At 41.4% G+C, this 21,638-nt stretch overlaps 2 protein-coding genes across 2 annotated transcripts; both read right to left on the minus strand.

Moving 5' to 3' along the window:
- Positions 1-1,097: 1,097 nt before the first annotated feature.
- LOC145456081 (solute carrier organic anion transporter family member 2A1-like) lies at positions 1,098-21,504 on the minus strand. Its single transcript, XM_080334122.1, has 13 exons — positions 20,508-21,504; positions 20,283-20,437; positions 17,841-17,996; positions 10,711-10,889; positions 10,323-10,421; positions 10,123-10,262; positions 9,961-10,070; positions 9,680-9,846; positions 7,170-7,368; positions 6,928-7,090; positions 2,181-2,356; positions 1,952-2,111; positions 1,098-1,688 (listed from the first exon to the last, which is right to left on the minus strand). The coding sequence occupies exons 1-13, from the start codon at positions 20,568-20,570 to the stop codon at positions 1,476-1,478; spliced, it is 1,980 nt and encodes a 659-aa protein (XP_080190248.1). The 5' UTR covers positions 20,571-21,504; the 3' UTR covers positions 1,098-1,475.
- On the minus strand, positions 15,236-16,184 carry LOC145456082 (uncharacterized). The gene has a single exon (XM_080334123.1). It carries the CDS (start codon positions 15,995-15,997, stop codon positions 15,236-15,238), a length of 762 nt encoding a protein of 253 aa, XP_080190249.1. The 5' UTR covers positions 15,998-16,184.
- Positions 21,505-21,638: the final 134 nt, after the last annotated feature.

Below are 21,638 nucleotides of genomic sequence, written 5' to 3' on the forward strand. Positions count from 1 at the left end.
TATCGCTTATAAGGTTATTTTGAATGTACGAATTTCAACCAACAACAAATATACTGAACTAATACGAGCGGTACACGCAACGATCCATTTCATCCATCACTGACACTAATAACTTGCATTGACTTGCTAAACGGAACGGCTGCCGTTAGTTACTATAATATAATACATATAGGCAGGGTTGCATTTAAAACCAAAATCAATTTAACACAAACGTGTTTACAAACAAGTCCCTAATATAGAACATGCTTTTTATTGTTTATTATGATTGTTTTTTAAAACCATAACGTCACGAATATTCAATTATGACGTCATAGTGGATTGACATTGACGAAATATATGTACTATTGCTGTTGAACCGACTATTTTGAGGGTTCCAACCATCCCATATCGATATACGTCGGCTACATTGGGTGGTAATTGTCCGCAGGCTTATACAACATGTTTTTGTAAAGTATTGACACAATTATGGCATAATTTTACAGCTTAAAAAAAACAATATATATTTTTTTTCAAAGGCCTTATTTTAAAACACTGTTCAAAAGATGTTTTAAACAAAGTGTTTTAAAACACGGTTCGTTTTAAATGCAACCCTATACATAGGTAGACGTAAAGTAAAAGTCACGTATTGTAATGTGTAGCAACGGAAGGATTAACGACTGTAGTTTATACGCGGTCGCCGCTGTCGGGCTGTTGTACCTAGAATCTAACCCGACATAAGGCCGACTGCAACAGGAATATACCTCATCTTAGGTACATTAGACAGATTAAAAAAGGTCAATTAGGACTTTGCAGTTATTAGATTTTTCAAGCAATTTTATCATCATTATTAAACCCATATTGCCTGAGACATAGTTCGCGGGCCGTACAAAAAGCAGTCGCGGGCCGTAAGTTGCTTATCTCTGGGCTAAGCCCATCCGCGTATATCATCATTTGGCAGATGTTGTATCGTCCAATTTATAACACTGCGATCGTAACGGTACCAGTAATCGTAATCGTAACTATCTGCCAGTAGAACAATTATCGCATTCTATGAACTAATATTTTCGGCTGTCGTTGACGACCTGGCCTCAACCTGATACCTATATCATACACGTAAGCAAAAATGAGGGGCGTTTATTTTAGTGCATCAAAATTCATTCCGTGATACCTATTACCCGGGTCAAGTCTACCATGAAAAATTGGTTTCTGATATACATTTCACGATGCCAGAGAGACAGAAATGCTACATAAACTTGAAACTTCGTTCATATGTCTGCAAGACAGAAAAATGACTGCGCATTTCCCATAATTTGGTAAAAAGATATTAGACATCATAAACCGGGGGATTAACGTGAATTCCGCTACGTGCTAGGTGAAAATTGTCAGCGCTGAAAGCCGTCAGAATGTGTCAGATGCAAGATTTCCTGCAAGTTCACTTCGAAGCCAGCACGCGGGCGTCACCCGACGGCAACTACAAGTCAATTGCGATTTCCTGTTTACATCAATTTTTCTTCGACATCTGGGTCATCTTTCGTTTCCACTCCGTTTAGGTTCTCATCCTTCAGCGGGACATCGGTGCTATCCCTCTTCTCCTTTTTCTGCACTCGTTTTGCCACGTAATATAATGCGATCGCCACCATACAGGATAATATATTGAACAGGACGATCATACCGTAGAATCTGTGCCGGTAAGCCTTGTTGTCATATACCTAAAATGCGGATGCGTTGGTAATTAGACGCAGGTGTGAAATTGTGGAATAATTATGGTGGAGCGACAGTGGTGAGTGACCTTTTGCGACATTTGTATCAAAAATGTCGATCGCACTCTGCCAAAAACAGTCGTTGGGTAATCTGACCATATTCCAATGTCCGTCCAATATATTACGTGCGTGTAAATATACCAAACTCTACTGTGCGGAAAATGCGCGACGAATTTAGACTACAACAAATACATCCCCTGGTTCCATAATACCTTGCAATACGCTCTGTCTGAGCACGGCTTCATTCCCCAATATAAGCACGCCGAGTCGATGAATGCACCGTAAATTATCGGGCCTGGGATCCAACACAACACCCTGATGATAACGAGGTACAAGCCAATCGCCAGGGACTTCTGATCCACCTGAACAGATCTGCAATAACAGTGGTTTTGCGAACCAATCCATGTAATGTTGGACATGCACAACTCTTTGGTGTACTACCTGAGCATGACAATGTACATCGGCGTGGCCGCGATTCCGGCGAAGAGACTAGCGGCAGACTTGAATGCTAGCGCAACAAACACGAGATCTCCACAATTGGACAGTTGGCACCTTTCTGGTTTAGCCCAGGATACAGACTCCCTGGTAGCAGCAATGCAGCTGCATTCCGTGAAGTTCTTAAGATAATTTAAGGGAATATAAAGATATCATAGGGTTACCATATTCTGGAATCCGGAAAGGAAGACACTTTTGACAAATCATAAAAGTTAGTCTACCGAAATTGAAAACAGTTGATTTTGAAATTGCAACCTTAAGATATCGTCGATTAAATCGAAGGTTGGTGCGAGCATTTACGTACTCTCGCTATCCTTACAATGCAGTAGCGTTTCTCAACCGGGCTTGGGGGTGGGGACAATCGCAAAGCTCAGGGCCCACGAGAAAATAGGGTAAACATGGTCGGGCGCCGTTGAAATCTAAAATTCAGGACATTCTAATTCTGAGTAGCACTTGATGGGAAGCTGAAGACTAAGGAAGCGAGAATGGGGGCCTTATTTTTCTTATTCGGCGCCTTTAGAATCTGGGGTTTATTCAGTAATATGACGTATAGGTTGACGACATGTTTTAGACGTCAGGAATCGGTACAGGGAGGGACTTGCAATGTGTAAATTTGGAAAGATTTTCACCTCCATATCTTAATAAAATTCCAACAGGCTTTCGTCAATTGAAACACTATCAAATGTATATTTTATGTGAGTCACTTTTAGGATAAGACCGCCGTCAATCAGTTATTGTGTTTCCCAAAAGTTTTAGACTTGTCACCCTGATTAACAAACACCCGATAGATCAGGGGTGGGCAAACTTTTGAGCTCGAGGGCCGCATTCAACATCTGAATCCATTCGCGGGCCGCACTATATAAAATTGAGATCTTAAACCAAAACGCAATGTTGCTGGTATTTGATTATATAGTGAGGACATGGAGATAATATATATGCTAATTTGAAACAAAACAAACATTGCTATGATGATATCGTACACGCGCCAGAAACAATAGCGAGATTTTTCATAGGCTGGTCGACCTCAATAACCAATTTATCAAAACTATAGAGATGAAAGTCTGTTGTCCCGATTCTTAAAACAGGATTGAAATTTAAATCTGTGAGCAGTGATCTGTTCATAGATTTACTAATTCCGCTTAAGGTTCAGTTCCAGGACACACAATGCTGACAGCATCATAACCATGTTAGCTTCAAACACGCTTCTACTATATGTGTAGATTTCGCGCCACCTTATCGTCATATCACAAAACGCAACTAGGATGCTGTAGCAAACCTAAGGGATAGTTTGGTGGCATGGGAGGTTACTACTATTGATGAGAGATTTTGAAATATGAAATTCATAATAAATACAGAGCAATAATTATGAATTGGAAGTAAATCGCGCGAAACGCGAAAAACTTTTCATTTGAGCTCAGCTTCGCGATCCCCTTCAGATGCTTTGATGACCTCAAGGGCCACGCGTCCCCCAGGTTGAGACCCACTGCCTTACAATTATCATGGTGAAATATACTAAGAAAAAGTTTATTCAAGTCATGCAATAATTCGATTTTTAGTACGCATTTTATAAATATCTTTATTAAGTTTCTTTGGACTCTCGCGGGCCGCACAGAACGGTGTTGCGGGCCGCATGCAGCCCGCGGGCCGTAGTTTGCCCACCCCTGCGATAGATGAACGGAATCAATAATATTTAATAGATAACATCTGACAATCAGTTCATTGAACCATAGTTTTGACGATAAATAAGTCAAGTGTATTGGTACAAGACGATCAACTTATTCCGGTTTACCTGTGCAGTGTGTGTACTGTGCATATATGCTTTCGATGTTTGCGATGTTTGCGATGCCGCATCCGCAAACAGCACGTGTTACGTAACAGACTCGATCGACATGATCGCACTCCGGTTCAGGCACATGGGTATGACCTGTGACCAGTATTTGATCGTTTTTGGTGTAGCTATAGGCCTGGCCCAATTTCAGAATTAACAGGTATTTTTTACCGAGATTAACACACGTGGATTCTTCGGTCTCGGATTTTCCAATACCTGATCGAATCCATTCGAGCGTTACATAATCATCATCATAATGCTGAACAAAGTTCACGCAATCCAATGACAGACGTGTTTTTACACTCGTAAATCATTGCTGTGGGTCAAGAATATCACAACAGCATTGGTTCTTATCCGATTTGATACAACTACGTCGGTCAGCATAATATGTAGCACCCGTGTAACCGCTTGGTTCCGGAGCCATAGTGACTCCGGACTATCTGGTTGCAAGACCAGTCATGCGTAAGGTAGCATGCGGTATTGGGAAAGAGGAAGTGATTGAAGTTGAGTCTTTGGTATGTAGTTGGATTGGAGTTGGTCTTGGTTTGGAGTTTGTCTTGGAGTATCTTTGTGTGGAGTTGTTACTGTGTTAAGTCTTGGATTGGATTGGAAGTATTGATGTGTTTATTGTGCCTGCCTTCGTTGTAATATATCCGTCGAATCTGCAATGTGTCTCTGGATCCAGTCGAACCTGAAGTAACTTAGCCGCATTCAGCAGTTAGATAGCGAAGACTACGACTGAACGGCTACAAATGGCGAGCACGCACCCTGATGCTGGATCCGGTAGAGAGATGCCGCTTGCAGTAGGAGACGGATGCGGTGGACTTGGAACAAGACATTTATTGAAGAGGAAAGAAGAAGTTGCACTTGCACGGTTTTTTAAGAAGTTAGCAAAAGGAATGCTTGGGAAGGAAGCACGACAAATTGTGAAGTTATTGGACACTCGTGCTGTTGGGAAAATGGATAATGTGGCACGTGGTGGCTTAGAACATGTTTCGGTATGCTCATCTGTTGAAAACTCTGTTGTTGATGTGACCTTGGAAGAGGATTTTGAAAAACCGCATGTAGAGGAAATCGTTGATGATGTGTTGGCATGTGAGAGCAAAATGGATTCAGTGTCTGAAGAAACTGTTACTGCGCCTGTTGTTGATGATGTTGTATCCGAGATGGTAGTCATGGCACCATTGAAGTCGGGTGACAAGATGAATGATGATGTTCATGGGGAAGAAAGAAGTGTGATGGATGACTGTTTGATAGAGGAACAATTGGCTGAGGATTGTGGAGGTGAAAGTGCTACAGTGGCTTCGTCAATTCGAAACAAGGGCTTGGTTGGTAGAGAAGTAAACGTATCGGATATACTTGGAACTTTCGAGTCGTTGATGGACTGTGAGATGGCCATTGAACGTGTCGATGTGAATATAAAGGAGCCCTCGCACCGTAAAACTTTTACTTTGAGAGATGTTCGAATGAGATGGTGGTACATTGGGATTTGACAGCGGACTTGGACTTCGTCCCTGATGTTGAGATGTTGGAACTGTGACCTTGATTTGATAATGAACGGCTATCGTTTACGGGTATTGATACCTCTTGTTATGTTTCTGTAATTGGCTTGGTTTTAGCACATGGTGTTATGTTGTGGCAAATGGTTGCTTTTACATTGTTGGTGGATTGTGTCAGTTGTTATGTATTGTTGACAGTTGAGTGAACTTTTGGAGGTATTATGGTGGCCTTTGTGTTCTTGGTAGATCTCACGAATGTATTGTATTATTGGTGGTTGTAGGACGTTGTAACAGGCCTTGCTTGATTCTATTTCTTTGTACATATTCTTGCCAATTTTTATACTCTTTGCATTTTTATAGTCATTTTTTGTTTGTTTTATTTCTGCTCCTTCTTGTCGCTTGTGAGTGATCTTTGCTACTAGATCACTCAACTTGGGAACGGGGATGTGTAACCGCTTGGTTCCGGAGCCATAGTGACTCCGGACTATCTGGTTGCAAGACCAGTCATGCGTAAGGTAGCATGCGGTATTGGGAAAGAGGAAGTGATTGAAGTTGAGTCTTTGGTATGTAGTTGGATTGGAGTTGGTCTTGGTATGGAGTTTGTCTTGGAGTATCTTTGTGTGGAGTTGTTACTGTGTTAAGTCTTGGATTGGATTGGAAGTATTGATGTGTTTATTGTGCCTGCCTTCGTTGTAATATATCCGTCGAATCTGCAATGTGTCTCTGGATCCAGTCGAACCTGAAGTAACTTAGCCGCATTCAGCAGTTAGATAGCGAAGACTACGACTGAACGGCTACACCCGCTACTTGCAACATGGCGTCGGATTAATCGATCCATGATCTCGTGGAAATAAAAAGATAGACAATTCTGGTACCGGGATAAGCTCGGGTTACCTGATGTCCCGAAATCTGTAGCGCGGACGTTCGAGCGGGTTATTCAGGAGTTATGACCTTTTTTAGTCAACACAACAAGATTTCCCAGTACAAATTGGTAGTCGCACTTTTATGATTTGTAAAAGTGTCCTCCTTCCCGAATTCCAAAATATGGTGACCCTAGGATCAGTATAATTATGTCATCCTTGTCTATGCAGTGTGTGGCAGTTCATAACGAAATATTCTATTGATGATCAACCAGCCTATGGTGACGACGTCCCTGCCCTGGAATTTACACACTTACTTTTATGTTAGCCTTTCTTTTATCCAGTGTGCATGCCTCTTATTTACACGCAGTAGGCCAAGGTTGATGTCTGATTAAAAGACTACTACAAGTCGTTTAGGCACGCTCCTATCTTTTCATTATATTGCAATCGTGTGGTGTAACGATTTGATAAAAATGGTAATAAATGATGATGATGATACAACACACCTGTGTCAATCCAGACGCATCATACTCCGCTCCTACACAGCCAGCATGGCATGGAGATATATACGACACACCGTCTGATCCGCATACCGGAGCGTAGGTACCGCTGTCACATCCGCAGTTTGCATTACATGCGCTTTCGACTGCAGGAAGATTGTCGTATGTCCTTAACATAAATATATTGAAAGACGCTGTAACTCCAGGTCTGTCGACTTATGCAAATTGCACAATTAGGTCGGACCTACCCATTTTCGTACGGCGTTGTGATACCGCTGATGTCAATCGTGTCGCAGCCGATGAATAGCAGAGGGGCTATGCAAGCCGAGGCAAGAAAAGTGGCGACTGCAATCATTCGCGTGGCACCCACGGTGCCAACGTTGCATCGTTTCATCGTGAAAGCTCCTATCAGTGTTCCGACGATGACGGCGGGTATATTTATAACCCCTAACAATATATGCATTATATTTACTGTGTGTTCGTCGATATTATCTTAAATCCAACCAATTACATAGCATAGGCACAGCTTCACAAAGTAATTAGCGGTTCCCAACCTTTTTGACGTCGCGGACCGGTAAAACTTCAATTAAATGCTGCGGCCTGGTGAACCATCCAGAATAGAAATAAATGAATCCTAAATTTAAGCGCATAAATGTGTACAACTCAAATTTACACTGGAAACATTCCTCATTGCTGAATTTTTGATATTAGATATATATTCGCGATTCTATTGAATTTTCTGCAAGGCGAAGCTCTCGAAGTAAAGACTACTCGTGCCGGTGATTGTACGATTTCCTTTGAAAGAAATGCGACTTTGCTGTTTGCTAGAACTAGAGCCTCCATTATACTACCGTGAGTCGCTTAATTGCTTTTTCCGAATTTAATCAAGACCGAAGTTTCACCTGTAACTTATCCGAAACGAATTTTAGGCTACTTTTAAAAAATTTTCACAACATTTGCATTATTGCGATGTAGGCTCAGAGGTGGTCAAAGTAGTCAAGAAAGCTACTCAAGTAGAAGTAGAAGTAGCGACGAAAAAATCTACTCAAGTACGAGTAGAAGTACTTCTTCCATAAGCACCCTAAAACTACTTGAAGTAGAAGTAGAATTGACTGACTTTAAAAGTACTCAAGTAAGTAAGTATAGTTGTGAAAACGATCCTAATTCGTTCAAATGGATTGCAAAAAGGTGAAAATAAAGCTGCGAAAGGTGACGAGCTTGATTCATATTGATGTATACCAGCAGGTATCCAATTTTCGATAGCATAAGCATTCTTCCACCTCATGGGATCATGGGATGAGGATTGATATGGAAATGTGATACTTATCCGCTGTTTTCTCGAACAGCACATTTTAGAAAATAGCATGGTATGGCGCCATCACCCATATTATAAGGCCCGTAGTTTAGTCGAAGAGCAATACGGAGAAGTTGTATAGGATACGGTGTAAACACTTTGCGCGATTAGTAAACGTTAATAAAAAATATGGTGGACCGTGAAAATGCCATATTGTGTAGCTTTATTTCCGGAAATTAAAGGCATTACTACACTTGCTTTTATACTTCAACATGTATGTTATCCAGACAAAAGAACTGATACTAATTATAACTCAAAGTATATGATACTGGGAATTGAAAGTGAAACATAAATACTACTTCTAAAAGCGGAACACGTTTTTCATGCCTTTTGTCCAGACATTTTAAAAGGTGGTATGCTAAAACAGGTTTAAAGCTGAAAAAAGTCAGAGTCCACTTTTCCAGGTTAGTACGCGCCATGGACATGCTAGATTACGATATGACAAGTAAATGCTAGATTGCGAAACATCAGTTTCAAACGTTATGATGAGCCATATATATCTGTGATGAATTATTTCATATGGGCGAAGGGCGACAATGTGGTGTGAACGCGTGAATATTTAGATACCACGCCAACCCGCTATACCTAAATTATATTCATCGATACTTTCGTGAAATCATATTAGTATCGATGAATAAAATTTAAATAGTGGGTCGGCGTGGTTCCGTTCACACAGGGATATCTAGAACTATATATCTAAATATTCCCGCGTTCACACCACATTGTCACCCTTCGCCCATATGAAATAATTAATCACAGTATATATGGCTCATCATAACGCTTGAAACTGATGGTAACTACGTATCCACTGCGCGCGAAGCGCGACGAAAATTCTGAGCTTTACTCAACTTTTATGAAAATTCAATGTTGACACTCCGTGAAAACAGCCCCGAAATATCTCAGGCTATCTTCCTAATTGGAAGATTGAACTACTTCTACTTGACAAACTGAAAATAGCGAAAAGTAAGTAAGTAGATCACAAAATATTACCAAGTAGAAGTAGAAGTAGCGAAAATCAGATCTACTTGAGTAAGTACCAGAAGTAGAAGAAAACTACTTGAGTACTTCGAAAAAGTAGAAGTACTTAGTTACTGACCACCTCTGTGTAGGCTATACGCCGAAAGTAGACCATGAACTGGTCAATTACGAGATCAATGCCCAGAAATATGCTCCAAATCTCTGAATCAATTTAAAATTTGATGTTTTATTTATATAATTAATTGACAAGCATACATTGAGATATAAAATTCTAATATATTTAACGAACCGGCAGGAAACTTGCCATGGACCGGCGTTTGAGAGCCACTTTATGGCTAGACTGCTTTAACTCATTTACGGTAGCACAGTAGAATACGCTATACCCGTGTGTCGTTATTATTCCGTCTCATTGCAAGGTTGATTTACCTGTCAAGAGACTTGCTTTGGATGCCGACACACCGAAGGCCACTTCGAGGTATTTCGGGAAAAAGTTAGCGATTCCAACAAAAGCCAAATTGCCCAAGTACATTTTCAGCAAGATCAAATGAAAGAAATGATTCTTCAGAAGTGACGTCATGGTTGCGATGAATTTTCTATAAATACAAATCCCCATCCATTGAATTGAGACATGGCACATATGACAAATAAGCATTATAATTGCGTGGAATCCTGATATCAACGCATTGGAAAATCATCTTTTCACTTACTTCTTTTCTCGACTAAGGGCCGAACCTGTTTGTGCTGATTCGTTATCATCTTTGTCCCTTTTCGATGGCTTTTCATCCAGTTCGTCAGTGTGTTCGTCGGTACTTTTCCCCTTGATTTTATAATAACATAAACCTCGTATTTGTAAAAATTTAATACCTTACTTTGTACTTTTGCTTCTGCATCTTCTTTGGAAAATATGGAAATGGAATCATGGTAATTGCGATACCGGAAGTGCAAATCAGTAAACCAAGCCACCAGGCACCAACCCAACTCGGATGGGTTGGGGTGATATTTATTGTGGCTAAAATTATTTAAAGTTGCCATCGCTATTATCAATACGCGAAAGATATGGGATACTTACAAATCTCCACCCACCCGATGTCCACCCATAACTTCAGAACGAACGAGCTAACAACGTACCCCATCATCGGTCCCACTAAAGCGATCGCTTTCGTCAAGCCTGTTAACCGGGATAGAAGGGGAACTGAGCATATTGTGCTAAGAAATCATTATTATGATCGTTAACATCAAAAGTAATACGAATATTAATTGCAGTGAAATGCAAATATTTCGTAAAGCAAAAACACCAGAAAATTGTTCAAGTATAAATCGATAAACAAGTTATTTCCCATTCTCACTAAAACTGGATATGGAATACCTAATGACGTTGGAATATATGTCATAATGAGTTCACGTTATGTAGTAATCGCGATGTTGAACAACTCGTGTCACGTTGACTAGTTTCATACCGAGGTAAATTGGAGAATTTCGTTTGTGTGCAAAATCATCAATGTACGACATCCCAAGCGGCTGCAGAGCCGATCCCCCCACTCCGTTTATCATCATACCAACTACCAAGAGAATGTATAGGTTGTTCGTTGGGTTATTTTCTTCATTGCAGTGTATTTCAGCCATGTCGCTGCTGTCGCTAGAAAAAGGAAATGCTGATTTTTGAGATCTGGACGGCCTGCTGCTAAAATACAATACAATAAACTCTGCGCACAAGGCACACAATGTACAATGCGATACACAAGACACAATGCAATCTAATTAGAATTACCATATTCTGAGATCCCAAAAAGGGAACACTTTTTACAAGTCAGAAAAGGTGAAGTAGCATACGGTAATCTTGAACATTTCACTGCTAATATTGATAGGTTGACTGAAAAAAGGTTATTTTCCGACTCGACTCCCGAAAGACCCTTCCTCACGTATAATCACTAATCAGTTGCAGATGATCTTTTAATTTCTTTTTTAGTCAACCTTGCCGTCTAAATCTAAATTTCACGGCTATTATGGCATAGTTGTCTACGATCATATGACTTAGACTTAAAGCTATAAAGGATGACATTTGAGTGTCCTCGTAGGACGTTTTAGATTTCTTGAAAAGGAGGACATACAGTTAGAAGGATGTCGAAAGGACCAAGTATAGACGCTATATATTCCATACCATCCTTATCGGGTGCCTTATTTCAGATAATGAAACTAATGAACATAAGGATCATAATGAAAGTTGTCGGAAAGATGTACACAATGTATACCGCAATCTCGTTGTCTGGCTTATGTGGACCGTTTTACACGCCCTGGCATGGCATCTGTAGTATCCTACCCGGTGTCCGATATCACACGTATATGCAGTCTTATTCCGATCCTTTATTCACTCCGCTCTCACTCTATCCCCCGCTTCACTACCAGTCTCATGCATACGCGCGCACCGCGGTCATGTGACTCCTACCCACAATGCCAAGACACTACATTCTCTTTCCTTCTTCGAGGAAAGCAATATCAAGGAAACATACAATACAACCTCAAAACAATATGAAAGATCTACAGACCTTCACGGTCTTTACCCGAGGGCGCTAGGCTCACCTCAGTTCCCTACAATGACGTGCATAAATGGCGGATACAAATCAGCTACCCATACTTGTGTCCCCTCCTATACCAAACACTGCCGCAAACGTAGTCTTTGTACTTGATAGGCCTTCTCGGATGTCTCTTTGGCATCGCCCGAGATGGCTGTACCGGCACCGGAGGCTGTTCTGTTGCAGGCATGTTATTACTAGGAGTTCCTTCGTCCACAGAGTCGTTCATTCCAGAATCATTCGCTGGACCGTTCTCTACATCTTCTTCCAACTGCACAAGAGGCTTTACAAATGAACTATTTCTTTGACATCGAACTCCATCGCTAGATTCCAAAGTCAGCTCTTGACCGCACCGTGTTTTCACAGTGTAAGGTGAAATTCGAAATCTCGGTTCCAGCTTTCCTTGCTTGTCATTCTTTAGTAGAACTTTGTCTCCAGGCAATATGTTGCACTTCACAGCTCCACGTTTTGCATCAGCTTCCATTTTCCCTTTCATTTTACGTTGCCAATCTCTGTCACGGATTTCCTCATCCGTTTGTTTGGCTTCTCCCAAAAGCTGTGGAAGCTTGTTGCGAATTTGCCTTCCAAACATGAGCTGAGCAGGACTCACTCCTGTCGTCGATTGCGGGGTAGCTCGATATGCCAGCAAGAATTTAAACAGTTCCTCCTGCCACCGCTTACCTTCGGCATGCGCCACTTTCATCGCCTTGCCAAGGGATTTATTCTGTATTTCTACCTCCCCATTTGCTTGTGGCCAGAGTGGTGGAGACGTTCTATGTTGTATACCATATTCACGAAGGAAGTCTTCAAACTCCTCCGATGTAAATTGGCTACCATTATCAGTCTTCAAAGACACTGGAAGGCCGAATCTTGCGAAGATCTCATTTAATGCATTGATGATTTTCGAAGAAGTAGTTGTCTTCAAGATGACGACTTCAAAGAACCGGCTGTAGTAATCGACTACTACAAAAAGAGACTCTCCAGTCGGCATAGGGCCAAGGATATCTGCGGCGAGATCCTGCCATGGTCCAGTTGGTAGAGCAGTTCTTTCCATAGGTTCAGGTTTCGCATATCCACAAACTGCTTGACAGCCATAACAGGCTCTGCACATTCTCTCCGCATCTTTGTCAAGTTTTGGCCACCAAACTTTTGTGCGCAAGAGATTCTTTGTTTTAACAATACCTTGGTGCCCCTCATGAGCGATTTTCAGTATCTGCGGCCGCAGACTTCTCGGTATGATTATGCGATTTCCTCGTAATATTAAGTTTCCAGAAACGCATAATTCCTCAAAAACCCCAAGATATCCTGGAATCTTGTAAGTTTTCCAATTTCCAGACTTGATGAACTCTTTTAACGTAAGTAGTTCCTCATCTTTTCCAGATTCATCCTCAATCTCCTTTATTGACAAGGTGCCTGTCATGGATGCCTTGACGACTGCGCGTACCCAATCCTGTCTTGATCCACTATCGTCACTCTGCTTAGTCGGATTCAATCGTGACAATGCATCAGCAATATTTCCTTTTCCCGGTCGATATACAACTTTGTAGTCATACCCCTGCAATCGGAGCACCCATCTTTCAATTCGAGCGGAAGGCTTCGACTTCGCCCCATAAATGAACTCGAGAGGCTTATGGTCTGTTTCAATCTCGAATTTCCTTCCATACACATATAGGTTGAATCTTTCGCATCCCCAAACAATTGCCAGAGCCTCCTTTTCTGTCTGGGAATATCTGCGTTCCACTTCGCTCAAACAACGTGACGCATATGAAATGACTCTCCAGTGTCCATCTTGGAGCTGTGTCAAAACGCCACCTAACCCAGCCGGACCAGCATCTGTTATTATTCTGGTTTGGCAGTCATTGCGAAAATATCCTAGTGTCATTGGTTTTGTAATCATTTCTTTCAGTAACTCGAATGATTTTTTCTGAGTCTTCCCCCACACGAAGGTAGCACCTTTTCTTGTAAGCATCCTCAGAGGCTCAGCAGTTGTGAGAAATCGGGTAAAAACTTGGAAGAGTACTGAACCAATCCCAAAAACGAGCGTACCTCAGCTGCCGTCCGAGGATGTTTAGCACTCCTAATCGCCTCCACTTTCTCTGCACTGGGAGAAACTCCATCTGCACTAAGGTCGTGTCCAAAAAATGTGAGTTTTCGAAAACCGAACGTGCATTTATCAGCATTGACAGTCAGCCCCACATCCTCAAGTCTCTTCAGGACTCCTATCAGGTTCTTGTCATGTTGCTCTTTGCTAGCCCCAAAAACAATTAAATCATCAGCTATGCTTTTTACCCCAAAACAGTCTCTCAACATATCAGTTACAATCTTGTTGTACTTCTCGGGTGCACTGCTTATACCAAACATGAGCCTTTTATAGCGAAAAAGTCCTTCGTGGGTCACAAATGTTGTGATCTCTCTCGACTCCTCATCAAGTTCTATCTGGTGAAATCCCCATTTGAGATCAATCTTAGAAAAGAATTTTGCCCCAGACAGTTCATTGAGTACGTCTTCCACAGTTGGAATTGGGTGACGCACTCGCACAATTGCCTTGTTGGCCATCCTCATGTCCACACAAAGGCGAACATCCCCATTTGCTTTTGGGACAACATGCAAAGGAGATACCCAAGTCGTCGGACTATTCGGTACGGGTTCAATTATCCCGTGTTCCTGCAACTCCTCCAATTTTCTTGCAACCAAGTCTCGATAGCCATATGGAATAGGCCTGCAAGATTGGGCTACTGGTCTGACATCACCATCTATGTGCAGGTGCAGCTGATAATTCTTCAGCTTGCCAATACCATTGAACACAGCCGGAAATTGTTTCAACATTTTCTCACGAATGTCCTTTTGCTGTAGTACAACTTCTCCAGCTAGCTCATCTGTTGGAGGTCCAACTCGCAGCAGATTTAATGCTTCCGCAGCTCTTTTCCCTAACAGCGGCTTTGCACGTTTATTAATCACGTAAAACTTACATTTGCATGATCTCGTCGTTTCTTTACACTTGACACGGACATGGAATACACGCCATACATTCAATGGTATATCCTGTCCATAAGCAAACAAATTGCCATCTTTCTTAACCACTTTGTGTCTGAAGCCTTTGGATATCAAGTATTTCCATGTGGGTTTATCCACTGTGTTGACACCTGAGCCACTGTCAATCATGAGTCTTTGTAATTTAACTCCCCCCAATGTCAAGTCGATAAATCCATTGCTAGTATCCTTACCCCCAACCTCAGTGGAGTAGGCAGTTTTTGAATTACTCCTCTGAACCTTGTGCACATTGCAGATTGTGTCCTCCTGATCATCTGACGAGTTACGAGATCCATCTGAAGAGAACGTTTCTTCAACTCGGTATGCCGGTCGTCTGGATCTGCAGCGCTTTTCAAAATGACCCTTTTTTCCACAGCGACCGTCAGTCAGTCGAGATATGACCAGTTTCGTCACAGCGATAACAACGCACGGAAGTATCAACTCTCTTTCTGTCACTGCTACGCCTTGACCGAGTAATTTTTCGCCCTCTACCGGAGCCTGTGTGACTGTGACGGTCATCACTTACGGCAGCACACTCTTCTTGCTGACTCATGGTCATAAGGTGCCTAGTAACTGCTTCATGCGCTACAGATATTTGCAATAAATCGGGTAGTTTTAATGCAGTAATTTCCTCAAGCAGTTTCCTTTTCAGCGAACTATCCGTACACTTTTCCAATACCTGATCACATATTGCTTCGTCTTCATCTTTAAAATTGCAAGACTTAGCTTTTTGCTTCAGTCTACAAACATACTGATGGATAGTTTCTTGTGGATTTTGTTCCACTTGCCTGAAGAGGTATCTTTCGAAAGCAGCATTGCCTTTCGGTAATAAATACTCGTCAAGTTTTTCAATCACCTCGGCATAGGTTTTAACCTCAGTCTCTGGGACTAGTGAATAATATAGATCCTGCAAATCGAAGCCACCTGTGTGCAGCAATTCCGAGACTTTCCTTTCATCGGCTGTGATGCGTTTCACTGATGTGTACAGGCCAAATCCCCTTTTCCACCTTTTCCAGTTGGTGGCAATCTCAGTGGGATCTCCAGTCATCTCAAATTTTGGCATGGGACTAGCGCTATATTCGACAGTGCTAGCTGCCCCGGCCAAGTTTCCTGCAACATCCTCATGATTATTCTCATCCGCCATTGTCTCAGAACACGTTATCCTCGTCGCCAAATGTAGTATCCTACCCGGTGTCCGATATCACACGTATATGCAGTCTTATTCCGATCCTTTATTCACTCCGCTCTCACTCTATCCCCCGCTTCACTACCAGTCTCATGCATACGCGCGCACCGCGGTCATGTGACTCCTACCCACAATGCCAAGACACTACAGCATCCAGTTTAGTGTGGCACCTTTTAAGACTGACAGACATTATGTCTTGGCCTCCTGGGTATATTTGGGGTTTGTTCGGACTGCTTGCCACTCGAGCATCGTATTTGCGGCACGTCTGGGTTTTGCTCGGAAGGTGCTAGCACGTTGCACATCATGTCTATGGGGTAAGTTTGGACCGTATTGCTATACTCAGACATAATGTATCGGGTGTGTTCATATTCTGGGATGTGTTCAGAATGAGTTTCCAGCCGGATATCCTTATAGCGTACACCAGACATGTCTGAGTCACAACAGGTTGCCACTTAACGGGGGAGATAGCGTAGTGGTAACGATAAACGCCTACGCATCGGGCGGCCCGGTTGGATTCCCGTCGGAGGTTCATCTGGGCTCCTCTTCCCCCGCCGTCGCCGTTCTTACGGCGATAAAAAGCCTAGAAAAAGACCCGACGAAAAAAGCACTATAGGGCTTAGTACCGCTCATCATGATGTGATAAGAGTATGACTGACATGGAAAGTTTAAATCTGTTCCTTTTTATGCGACCATGAAGATAATAATGCCAGTTATGATAATATGGCACTTTTAGGCCACATAGTGATAATGCTGTGGGTTGATCCCGACTGCACAGAATTGTCATTTCCAGTAACGTGCGTAGCTTTGTACGTCGGGTTGCATTTAAAAGAAAAATCCATTTAAAACAAACATGTTTAAAACATGACCCCTGTTTAAAACATGTTTATATTGTTTGTTTGTTTGTTTTCTAGCCATGACGTCACGAATCTTTAATGGTGACGTCACAGTGGATTGATATTCACAATTGAAAACATAGGGTAAATATGGCTCCATTGACGAAAAGGGCTTCGGACCACTTTCATAAACAAACCAAAAATATCTTTAACCAGGATTGCATCGTTATGCAGAATTTTTACGGTCGGTGGTAATCATCATCAGAGCACCCATTCCGAACCAATTATCTATATCTATACTTTCTATAACTGTCGAACAAACGACGATTGCGAGGGTTCCAGCCACTCCATATCGTAGACGTCGACTATACTATGGGTGCAAATCGTCCGCAGGCTCATACTATACAATACATGTTTGCGAGAGTATTTACACAATTATGGTATATTATAAAACGTTTGAAACGTTTGTTTAAAACATGTTTTAAACAAAGTATTTTAAAACACAGTTTGTGTTAAATACAACCCTATTGGTTCTATGCATGTTTTGAATGCTGTGAAACGACTAATTGAGATTTCATGGCTTCAAAGGTGGGGAAATGGTATTGAAACCATAATTTTTGTTGATAAAATAGGAGGGATGGTATAATTTTTGTACTAAAAAAATCGTCTCTAACTATTCGACCCCAATCAGTACAATTAACCAGATTCGTATCCAAGCACATGAATCATTGTGCCCAGCATTACAGAGGTTTCCATCAGATATTATAGGTTGCCAAAATAAAGTATAACTCTTTTAACCTGGCCTATAGATGTATATCTTTATGTAATGATAAACGAACAAGCAATTTTTCAGTAGTACTAAATGTTGCATCGAATCAGCTCATGGACGTTGACTGTTGGAACTTTGAATTCTGCTTCTTGATTAATTACTGCTCGAGAATGTGATTCATTCATTCATGGATATTTACTTATGAGAGCCACATTCCGTGATTCTCGCCCTTGTGGATGATGAGGCGTTGGATGCGATATCTTGGAATTCGTATATCCCTCCGAAGAACTGAGGCAGCGTAACTATCACGTTTCCTAAGACGAGGAATATCGATCCAATGAATATTGTCCTCGGTCTGAATATAAGATCGACTTTTCCTTAACATTGTCAAGTCTATGCCATAGTTATACTATTAGGAATGAGATGTACAGATACTGTGCAAGTATATAATGAAAACATATAGTAGGAACAGTCCTAGATGCTTGAAACCATGAAACGGTGTATGTGAAAAATGATAGATTTGAAAGATATAGTAAATAAATATACGCATCTTTGAAAGTCAAGGACACCATTATTCGTTGGATTGAGACTGTTTCCTATTCATCCGATATATATACAGGAGTCATATCTATCGGAGATATACATAGATGGATACAATCCCGCTATAATAGTAAGGACCTAAATCAGAGGTCTCAAACTCAAATGTGCTCGCGGACCAATTTCCTAGTTTTTATGATGCCGCGGGCCGCAGCATCAATAGGGGTATTCAATGTATTTCCAAGTATGCCTTATCTAACGGGACCTTGTAGACTGCTGGCATTCCACAGTCTACAGCACTATCGTAATATTCACGCCTGACCCGAAAAAAAAAACATTTTTGAATATTTGAATAAAGTTGTTGTTGTACTTGGCATAACTTGAGATACAGATACAATACAAAGGGACAAATGCATCATGACATCGTGGAAGCTGTCGCGTTACAATTCTGAATCTAGCGGATAGCAGATAAATAACAACATAAAGTATTGTGTCATAGTAAAGAATTGTCCTATCGCCTAACGGCTAACAATCCATTGATGTTACAGCTGTCGAACATACTACTTTGTCAATCCTCACATTTAATTGACGACAATAACATGGATAGAGGCAACATAATGCCAATGGTTGACATACCGACTTGCTTATAGATAATCAAATCCGTTACGCTACGCAACGCCGGTTGCGACCTTCTTATATATTAGTATTCATCATGACAGTTTGATAATTCGTTGCGTCCATGGCTTCACCAACCCACGGCGTTCCAAGTCACAAGTCTTTCTCTATAATTTTAACGTTGTAACCGACTCAACTCAAGTAATTTTCATCTTATTCTCGATACCCCTTAGTCAGTCCGAGTACAAGTAATCCTACGGAAGATCGCGGATAAGTTGAAATCACAATTTTTAGTCACAAATCATCAACGGGTCATGTTTTATCGTCATGAACAGGTGATGTAACATAATAGGTGGTGTGCCACTGCACGGCAGCCTTTGAAAGTGTTGCAATATTGAAGTTTGACGAGCAGCTTAGGGTTTTTGGGCACTTTTGGAGTGAATTTCAAGCTCTCAAATCCAACAAAATATATGTGGATGTTAAATAATGTCGAATACTTGAAAATCCAAAATGCCGACGCGGGCCGCACAAAATGGACTCGCGGGCCGCGTGTTTGAGACCTCTGACCTAAATCCATACTACTATTTAAAATATTTTGAATTTAAATGTTGATAGTAAGCATTCAAGTTTGAAAAATTATTTAGAGTGAGTTAAAAAGTGTTGTTGTGGCGATGTATGAGTTCCCAGATAAAGTCGGTGTATGGGTCTATATACGACAGTGCACTACTCAATTAGCAATCAGTCATCATTTCCCTTAATAATTTCTCCTATAATAACTTGTATCGCAATCGGAAATATTTATATAAACGATAATCATTGTGTATGTCCTCATTTTGAACATATCAATATATTCTGAATGGTCAGAAGAAATGCGGCAATACAAAGCACTGATTTATGATGAATGTAAGATTTGTAGCTGTAAGGGCAGGTAGGACGGAAAGATTTTAAGAGGAGTCTCAGGACTGGAGAAATAACCTTGGCAATATTCGAAGACTATACTACCGAATTACTGAATGTGAAGCCCAGATGGTGGCAATTTGCCGCTTTGACAACTGGGGTTACACGCTGATGATACGCCTTTGCATTCAAATAGCCCCGGAAAATTACCGTACGGGGCAATCATCTGTACCCTGCGTTCCGAGTTTATACAGTATATACAATACAGTATATACACTACAGTATTGTGACGTAAGGTTTTATTAATTTTTGTTGCCAAGTCCCTGCGATGATATCAGTGTTTGGCATAGCATCTTCTGCCATGAAGATACGCCCCCAGAGCAGAACAATAACCCTGGGCCAGTAAGTATAGCATTAATTGATCATGTATAAATGTTACAAGTTAAAACGCTCGAGCTTCCTGAGCAATCGAAGCCAACATATTTGTGAACTATATGCGTAAGATATATATATACATTTGTGTTACGGCTTCAAATGTTCAAGAAATCTAGGGCAAAACTGCTATATAAAGACACAACAATGCTGACCTTACCTATGCCAACGAGAACCGAAGTAACTCGCAAACAGCACAGTCGTTAAGCTTCCTATTTGAAAACTGGATGCCAGCAGAGCGGTGGTAGTGCTCGGAAGATTGAACCTTCTTTCAATGGTAGTGAGTGAACTCTTTTTCATGACGCCCGCCATGATCTGCAGTTTCGGATTAACGTCTAAGATTTGTAATTCGGATTCGGGATACGAAGAAGATAATGGAACTTACGTCTGTTAGTAAGAGCATTCCAAAACACGCGACAAAAAGTCGGATATCGTTGAAGCATCCCATTGCCTTGTTTTCTGATGCTAGCCCTTGATTTTACCAGACTTTGCAAGACGACTATACCCGTTTGAACACCGTTGGGGACTGTTTGTTATTGAAGTATATATTCGAGCTATTTGCCTAATGATGTTGCACAATTTTGGTGGAGTCGGCATTATTTGGCTAAGGCTGCCAAGAGTCATGTTATCAAATTGTGATATATAGGACAGTGTGATGGTTTTAGCAACACAATACGCTGGCTGTTAACAGATATTAGGTCAACATAAATCAGCGTCAGTTACTTGTTTTCGCCTAATAACGGTAAACATTGTTTTGTTAGCTGATATGCAGAATACGATACGTCACGCATGATGTGTCTTCGCATACGTAACCCTACAATCGCACTATCATGATGAGGTTGGTGACAAATGCAGTATAACCCATGCTGAACATACACAGCGCGTGCAGCTTATTAACATATGTGCGTGTGACGATTGTTTTTCGGTACTATAAAATGTAAACGAAGAAAATGGGTGAAAAGTCAGTCCGCTGGAAGTCAACAGTGAAAAACGAAGAGGGCAAATATCCTGCTCCGACTCCGATGCTGCTTCGTACAACAGGTTCCAATTCCGGATCCTAGAATTGAGCATGACTCCGATCGATAGAAGTGCGATATGTCACGCGTACCCGAACACTGCGCAGAAATAAGTTCGACCCAAGGAATATGACTTATATTTTATCGTTGCAACAAAATTAAGCTCAATTCCGGCAGCAGCATGATAGTAACTCATCGACCATATATGCGACAACTTGCAAAGCGTCTGCCTTGCCACATTCATACCAATCAAAAATCCTCCTCTCCCTTCGATCCGGGTCCAGCTAAAATCTTTAGAATCCTTGCAATCACCGCTGCGGCCCCAGATCCATGCTCTTTAGCAGAAATCAGCGACATGAATCAGTAGACCTGTTTCATCCGGAATCCGCGTCTCACTAAGAATTGAGTAGTTGCAGCGTCACACTATTAGACAGTTATTAGTCGCCACGAAACTTGTGGAATTTGGGAAGTACACGCTATATCAGGGGCGGGCAACTTCT

This window comes from Botryllus schlosseri, chromosome 14 (assembly GCF_051294905.1).
Source record: "Botryllus schlosseri isolate E-star chromosome 14, Bs_hap1, whole genome shotgun sequence".
In the NCBI taxonomy this organism is placed as follows: domain Eukaryota; kingdom Metazoa; phylum Chordata; class Ascidiacea; order Stolidobranchia; family Styelidae; genus Botryllus; species Botryllus schlosseri.

Bases quoted from the DNA above. Each gene is read 5' to 3' on its own strand.
- LOC145456082 (XM_080334123.1), bottom strand. From the start codon at position 15,997: ATGGCGGATGAGAATAATCATGAGGATGTTGCAGGAAACTTGGCCGGG.
- LOC145456081 (XM_080334122.1), bottom strand. From the start codon at position 20,570: ATGGGATGCTTCAACGATATCCGACTTTTTGTCGCGTGTTTTGGAATG. The intron at 7,091-7,169 runs GTAGGTCCGACC...ATTTATGTTAAG, and splicing joins ACAACGCCGTACGAAAATGG to GACATACGACAATCTTCCTG. The intron at 1,689-1,951 runs GTATTATGGAAC...TCCGCATTTTAG, and splicing joins CAGACAGAGCGTATTGCAAG to GTATATGACAACAAGGCTTA.